The following is a 7,910-nucleotide window of genomic DNA, read 5'->3' as shown; positions in this document are numbered from 1 at the left end:
GTGTTGTTGCAAACTAATATTTGCCACTTTGAACACTTGTGATTATTGACCGCTGTCCTATTTACAGTGCCGCCAAAATAGGAAACTTGAAATGATCACTCTGTACATTTCAACTCATTTTTTTTTAGTAAGTTTGATTATTACTTTATTTATTTCTTTAGTAAGTTTATTTGGTAATGGTAAATAAAGATTAAAACTCAAATAATTCACAGTCACATCATTTTATTTCATAATCCAGTATAAATATTCAAAATGTAAAACAGTGATAAAATCCACATAGTAATAATAGTTACATCAATTCAAAAAATGCAAAAGATATTGAAATTTTCAAAACATACTAAAATTTCATAACTCAATAACTATTTGATTTTTTCAATAATCATAATCAATATAGGTATCGTCTATCTATTACCATACACATATACACAATGATGTATGCTGTACTTTTACCCTACAAAGTTCTTGAATAATATTCGTTATAGATAATAATATTAAATCCAAAAAATGTAATCCGGCGAAACGGTGACTTTTAAAAAATTGTAGAAAGACTACAATTGTTTTAAAATCATCAGTCGTCACGTTTTACGAATTTTATAAAAACTTTATCGCCAATACGATATTTATCTAGGTACCGAAAGTTATCAAAGGAATATATAAATATATAAAATTCGCTAAAAAGAGCCTCGTCTCAAAAGTCAATAGGGAAAATAGTAAAAATATATATGCACAATTTCGTATTTATATTATAAAAGCTGCGGCTAATATTTTTGTTAAATGTGTAAGAAAAAATCTTTAAAAAACGTTCTGGGAAAAAAACCAGAAAAATAACGTCCTGAAAATATTTTGTCTTTTGGACCCTTTGTTGGCATTGTTGGTTTGTCACCTGACGTCGAAAACCTGTAACTCTAATATTGTGTTTTTACACACTATATAATAATCTATGAATGATGGTTGATTATTTATTTTTTTATTTAGTAATGCAGGAACTTACAAAATCGTTTTTTTAGCGTGTTGATTTAAAATAAAATAATCAAAACCACAAAAGCAATATTAAATGATTAACCCTTGAATCCGATATATTTATTGCTATAAAATCCGTCTCACACATTCTTCTTTTAAAAGAAGTACTTGCCTATGCCTTACATTATTTCACGTCTATAAATCTAGCCTTTAAAATTAAACAATGATGAATTTGAGAGAACCTGCATTAAATAAATGTTGGAACGATTTTTTTCTTATTATTTTTCTTTTTGATTACGTAAGAAAATTAAAGATGAAGAATTATAAGCAAGAATCTATCAACTCTTTGTGATTATAATTTATACAAGAACATAAACTCTTCTGCTATATTGATATGATCAATAATAAACTTTAGTAAATATTTAACACATTATAAGATCCATTTCTTTATATTAACCATAATAAATTCAGTTATTGAATGGTAAATAAATTGTACTCAAGTATCAGTAAATGTTTATGTTATATATTACAAGGATTAATGTTAAAATTATAAATATTACTTTGAAGTTATAACGTTATTTATAAATATTTTTATAAAGCCAACCATATTCTGATTACAATATGAATTTAAAATATGCATGAAGGTTAATAAACAGGTGCTTTAAATAATTTGTCTACGTTTATACTTTCATGACGTTGCTTTAATCATTTACATATTATTTAAATCAATTTTTATAAAATTTATAGGTTCATCTATAAAAAATTGACGATGTTAATGATCGGATTATAATTCGAAACTAGTGTTCTCTATTACAGATTTATTAAAGATGCAGGGTCTATCGCTAATCACAAATGTTAAAAATGACAATGATGATAATATTATATCAGTCACGTGTTAAAATTTGAGCAGTTTTCATATATCGACAGTCTGGATTTTGATAGACCCTACTGCAATATTTAGCAGATTATAATTATATACAATTCAGGGAAAACGTGAATTACCGGTGAGATTATACATTTCAAGTACCGCTGCACTGTGACTATATAAGAAGCGTGGTAATAATCAAACCGAACAAGATAGAAATAAACAAACACAAGACGCTCGTTACATACCTTACGTTTTCTACTTAAGTTTAAACATTCAAACACTATGACGAACATTATGTGGTACTGTGAATATCCTATAAGCCATCTTAAGCGGCAGATTTCATCTTGACTACGATAGCTAACACCGATAATATGAGTTTATAAAATTGCTTCATGCATTTATCTGCTCTAAAGAATCTACTTTACATTCTGGATGGTAACCAGACGTACATGTATATTTTAAATATCTAAGTTGAGCTTAGGAAATTGAATATATGTATCATAATATTATTAATTAATATATTTGAGTAAATAATCCTAGATACAATCATACTTCACACCCGCTTTTGGCAACTTATGAACACATTGAAATGTTAAAAATTGTTCATTGTTAAAATTCCGGAATGTTAATCTTCACAAACGTCCAGTTAAGAGTAAACCATCCTACACGTTTCAATTTTACCTTGACTTTATTTGAGGGCGAATCTTCGCAGTGAATACAGTTATACGTTAATATATAGTTAGACGAGAGTTTATTTTATATTGTTGCCAAATTACTTCACTAATATAAGAATATCTACATTTTTAAAAACGATTCGATTCGTGTTAAGATTATAAAATTTCAGTCGAACTTCTCTACTGTAAAATGAAACCATTGTAGAGAAGTCAACCACACAATCGTAGATTTTAGTTTTTAAGCCCTTTACAATTAATCTCTTGGACGTTAATCAATTATTGAAGAAGAAGGAGAAATACACAACACTCTTGGTGAACATATGATTACTTATAATAAATTCACAATTTCTTATACATATACAATATATATTATAAATAATAATAAAGATACAAATAAAACTATCATACTTAAAATTCATGTTAACAATTATAGCTTTTCAATAATTATCAATATTAGTTAAACTATATCGTAAATGAAATTGATTGTTAACATTTGGAAAGTTCATAGGGCGATCAGATTCAGATGCGATGTAAATGATGTATTTTTAATGAGCTGAAATTTAATAGCGATTCTCCTCCATTCCTTGGATCTAACTGGCACTAGGGTCCGTTTCCACACGGGGGCATCGGGCGCGACTTTGGCGTCGAACAGCAACAGTCACCACGACTCCGATGCTAGCCAACGATATACCAATGGCATTTACCACAATGCCTTCCGGCAGCCAAGATGTATACTTATCTCTGAAAAATCACCATACATGCATATGTTAGTAGAGCAAACTGATTAGATTATTTTTTATAATGTTAGTACGAATAAATTGCACAAATATTAAATGTGCTCAGTAAGTTGATTAATTTAATTATAAATAAAATATATACTGTTAGTAATACAATTAGAGTTAATTTTATAATACTATTTAAATGTGAATACAATATAGAAATAATCAATAATTTTAATAGTGCACGAGTGCATACAATATTGATTAAAGATAAAGCTATAAAAATGAATATGCATATCTCCATTGTCTTTATTTTATATTTTAATAAAATATTTTATTAAATATTTAAAATAAAAATTTGTTTTTATTAATAATCAAAATAAAATGTTATACTTTCCTGTATTTAATATAGCTTCAAAAATGGTCCTTAAACTTGTTTGGATTGGATACTACATTATTTGGTTACAATTAAACATTAATAAAAATGATTTGTAAATCAAATGGTTAATTTTACAAATTTTAGCAGAATTAGAGTCACTTATAAATTAATTTTAATATGACAACAAATTTAAATCAAGAATTAGAACTATATTCAACATGAATTGTGAATGTGTTTTAACTATAGGAACTACTTATTTTTTAAAAATACATAGAACCTTTAACTTGATCTGTTTGTCTGACTCGATTGAAATTCGCGAATAAAACAATATAGCGATATGATTTTTTACATAAAGTCTGCTACGAATTTCTTAAGTCAATATTATCATAAAACATCATTTAAGATATTTTTAATTAAGAGTACATATATTTTAACAAATTTTATATAACCTTAATTCGGTATAGGTAGTAATATGATCTGAAGCGATGTCTGGGGAATATGATGAATGGAGACGGTGGGTGCCACATGAATTAAGCGAAAATAAACAGACAAGAAATATATTTGTTTTTAGGACAAAACTCGACTACATGTTGCAAAGATATGAGCCATCCATCATATTCCCCACAACCTGTTATGAAGTCTGGAAAAATATTTGGACAGAAAGCGATTAGCCAACGTTGGTGTATGAAGAAAATTTTTTACACTAAGCTCAGTGAAGTTTTTAAAAGAGACTATTGAAAGTGTTTTTCTTATATTTGAATACACGGCAATAAAAGAAGCATAACTTATGGGATAATCCTTTAGTGAATCTTCTGTAACAGACACTTTATGGACATGTGAATTTCACTATTTTGTATACTACGAATAAATGTAAAAGCTGATGAAATTAATTTCTTATTTTAAGATATGGTGCCTGTTGTAGCACATTAGTTTTACTCAACTTACTAAAATAAAGACTGAAAGAAGCCACTATCACAGCATTTTATTTTCAAAGGGTGATTATTTTTGATTAATAATATTTGTTTTAGATGCTCCGATCGTGACATTTAGCATTCGATAGGAATTTGAAGAATTTTTGGAATAAAAACAATCTCGCCTTCAAATTATCAATTGAGAATCTTCCGTTGTATCGTGATAGGCATAAGTTATAACAATGCGACAACACAAGGAGTTACAATCAATAGACGTCCTTATGCAAGACCTAGCTTGATTTATTTAAATTAGAAAATCTAGAAAAACTTAATCTGTAATGAACTATCGAGAATATAGTTATATAATAATTAATAATTTCCATCTCACAGATACGATATAAATTTAAAAAAAAAACAATGTGACTCGAACCCAGGTCTTTTAGATATTAGTCACCAAAATATACCACTGGTTTATCATGCTGGTATTGAAAAGCGCTGAACATTAATTGCGAGAATGTGTTCTCAAAATTTTAATTGCCTTATTAATTAAGGTGGCTTTAATTTCCATTCAGATGAGTGCTTCTTTCACGTTAAATTTTATGTCCTAATGTCACAAGCTAAGCATCCAAAACATTTATGTATTTTGGCAGATGAAAATAATTTAACAAAATATATTATTTGTAGTCATTAAAACGAAAGCTTGGAACATTTCAGATTTATTTTCCTCTTCAATTTGAATCAAACTTGAAACACAATAAATTCTATAAGTCGAAATCTTCTGTGAAAACAAAATTAAAAACAATAGAGATATTCACCTTTCTTTTTATAGCAGAATTCATGCCTTACCTTTAAATGATATAATAAAATATATATTATTTAGTACATGCAAATATGTGTATAATAAAATTAAAATATTATAATAATGATATCATGCATAATATTAAATCTATATAATATAAACATAAGGTTGCATATAAAAGACTAAGTTATTTTTAATATCTTTAATCGATCGTAAAATTAAATACATTTATTGTAACACATCTATCAAAATAATACAGTATTTATAAAATCATTAAATTTCTATATATATGTATATGTATAATATAAATTACTCAAAAAATAAAAATAATTAATTTAGTGTGATAGTAAATTGAGATATCACATTACCGTTTTAATGAGAAATCAACCAATTTTGTGTGATGAGTCATTATTATAAGTAATTGAACACAGTAACTACGTATTTCTAATCTTGTGCAATTGTGTTTATTTTTAAAAATATTATAGAGCAAGCAAACATGTTATGGAGAGCCTTTGTCCAAACATTATAAAACTATATGTTTCAGCGATGGACTGAAGCTTTATGCGTATTGAATTAATGGGGGCTGATTTATGAAAAAATAATTTAATAGTCATAGAATTTACAATAACAACAAAAAAAAATATGTATATATTTATAAATATTTATAAAATGGCGTCAAATTAAAACTCAAACTATTATGTTCGCGTTTGTATCTTCATAGCAACCAAATAAAGTATACAAAAAATTAAATTTAAATAATATATAATGAAAATAAAATCCTAATATGTCAAAAATATTCGATAATTAATTTATAATATAAAAATTTAAAAACTAATCATTGCTCCCCTTTTGTATGTATACAAATTGATCAATCATAATTCCTGTCATTCTTCATAATCAAAATCACCGTTCATTACCTAATACTAATATCATCTTAAATTGTGTCTTATCATCTAATTTATACTCAATTTCGTTTATTGGACAAAGTTAGCTTTGATTCTGTAATAATGAAGCGACGAGACAAACATCTATAGTCAAAAAACACGTGTTAATTAATAAAATACGATTTTCACAAAAATACAATTTTTAGTTAAGGTACACAAAGACACGTTTGAACTTTCATCTATTTTTTTACTCTAATCGCAATGTATATAATTTTATATGAATTAATAAGGCCACGTTGTTAGACGATTACAAATCTGACGATGCCCGTATTAACACTTGGTTGTGGAACGGACTGACATAGAACTTTTGGCGGGTGAGGATGTACACCACAATGATTGCCAAACCGGCGAGCGAAGCACCCAAGGCGTTGATGATGATACCCTCATCAGGAAACGTCGAATACTCTTTGCTGCGAATTAAATAATAATATACATGCTACACAAGTTCAAAACAAAACAACGAAAGGAAAACGTAAAACGAACAAGAACAAAGCAGGTAGATGACTATATTAATTGCGAATATTGTAGTCTATTAATTTTCAACAGTCAGGCACAAAAACATTTAACGCATGATTACTATTGCATATGCCAGGGCTCGGCAACCTATGACCCGCGGGTCACCAAGTGACCCGTTTGATGATTTGAAGTGACCCATTTCAGTTCTGCAAATATCATTTTTTTTAACGTGTTACGATGTCACGACTAGACCACATATATGGTTGTTAGGACCAAAAATATTCACTGACCCGAATAGGCTTTTTCATAGTCACATTTGAATTATTTTGACCCGCAGCCAAAAATGGTTGCCGAGACCTGGTATATGCTCTTACATTTCTGCCCTGTGATTTGTTGGTTCTAGTTTGTTTAAGTACACAGGGTAGTATTGTTTAATTTTGTTCTCGAGGTACGGCTACCGAGATTATTATCTTATCGCACTTTTTCACTATTGTTTTATTTATTATAATTTTAATTAATTCTAAAATTAATACCATTTTATTTGTTCTATTTCAGCTCTGTACTCGGCAATTTGTTTTTGTGCACTGACTCTTACAAAAAAATAGTGTAGATGACTCAACGTTAAAAATGTAGATTTATTATTTAACAATAAAACACTACAATATTTGCAAAAATATAGAATGCAGTTTATCATGTTTAGCATGAAACAATTTTGAAACATTTTTACCTCTAAATAATTTATTATAAAACCTTACAGTTAGTAACGTCATTAGATTGAACTTTCACACTGTGTTACTGTAGTTATTTAAAATTAACCCAAAAAATATTGAGCAATCTAAAAACTATAAACCAAAACATTGAGTTGTTCAGAAAATAATAAATAAATTCAAGTCTATAGATTATTGGACTCATAACAAATTGAGGTTATGGTGAAGAAAAGTAATTTGTCTCTAAAAATAATGATCCAAGCTTCTTTAGAAAGAAACTAGTTATTCTTCAAGACATAAAACTGTAATATTTAATTTATCGTGGAAATCTCTGAGTAGAATAAATCAAGCATTATTTTAAGATCTGTTTGAACATAAATAGCAAAATGGGGTAAATACTGCACCAAATTCTGTCAGGACAACGCTTGTTAAAGAATTTTCACGACATCAAACACAAATGGCACTAACAAATTTGGATAAAAAGCGTTAAAAA

General features: G+C 27.7%; 1 protein-coding gene across 7 annotated transcripts in view; it reads right to left on the bottom strand.

Moving 5' to 3' along the window:
• Positions 1-205: 205 nt before the first annotated feature.
• LOC148237705 (transmembrane ascorbate-dependent reductase CYB561-like) overlaps positions 206-7,910 on the bottom strand; it is an 88,825-nt gene continuing 81,120 nt past the window's right edge. For 5 of the 7 annotated variants that reach the window (XM_088203684.1, XM_088203677.1, XM_088203720.1 and 2 more), the window contains one exon: positions 5,498-6,664. In XM_088203684.1, the coding sequence (XP_088059810.1) occupies positions 6,502-6,664 (163 nt within the window). In that variant the 3' untranslated portion in view covers positions 5,498-6,501. Of the gene's footprint in view, positions 3,244-5,497; positions 6,665-7,910 lie in introns of those variants that run through there. The other 2 variants (XM_088203698.1, XM_088203690.1) reach the window with 1 other exon arrangement.

The sequence above is a fragment of the Plectrocnemia conspersa genome, unplaced genomic scaffold (genome assembly GCF_051122295.1).
Source record: "Plectrocnemia conspersa isolate PC_06_02 unplaced genomic scaffold, ASM5112229v1 ptg000002l, whole genome shotgun sequence".
NCBI lineage: Eukaryota > Metazoa > Arthropoda > Insecta > Trichoptera > Polycentropodidae > Plectrocnemia > Plectrocnemia conspersa.
Note: the sequence above shows the minus strand (reverse complement) of the source record. Positions and strands in the feature narration are given on the sequence as shown.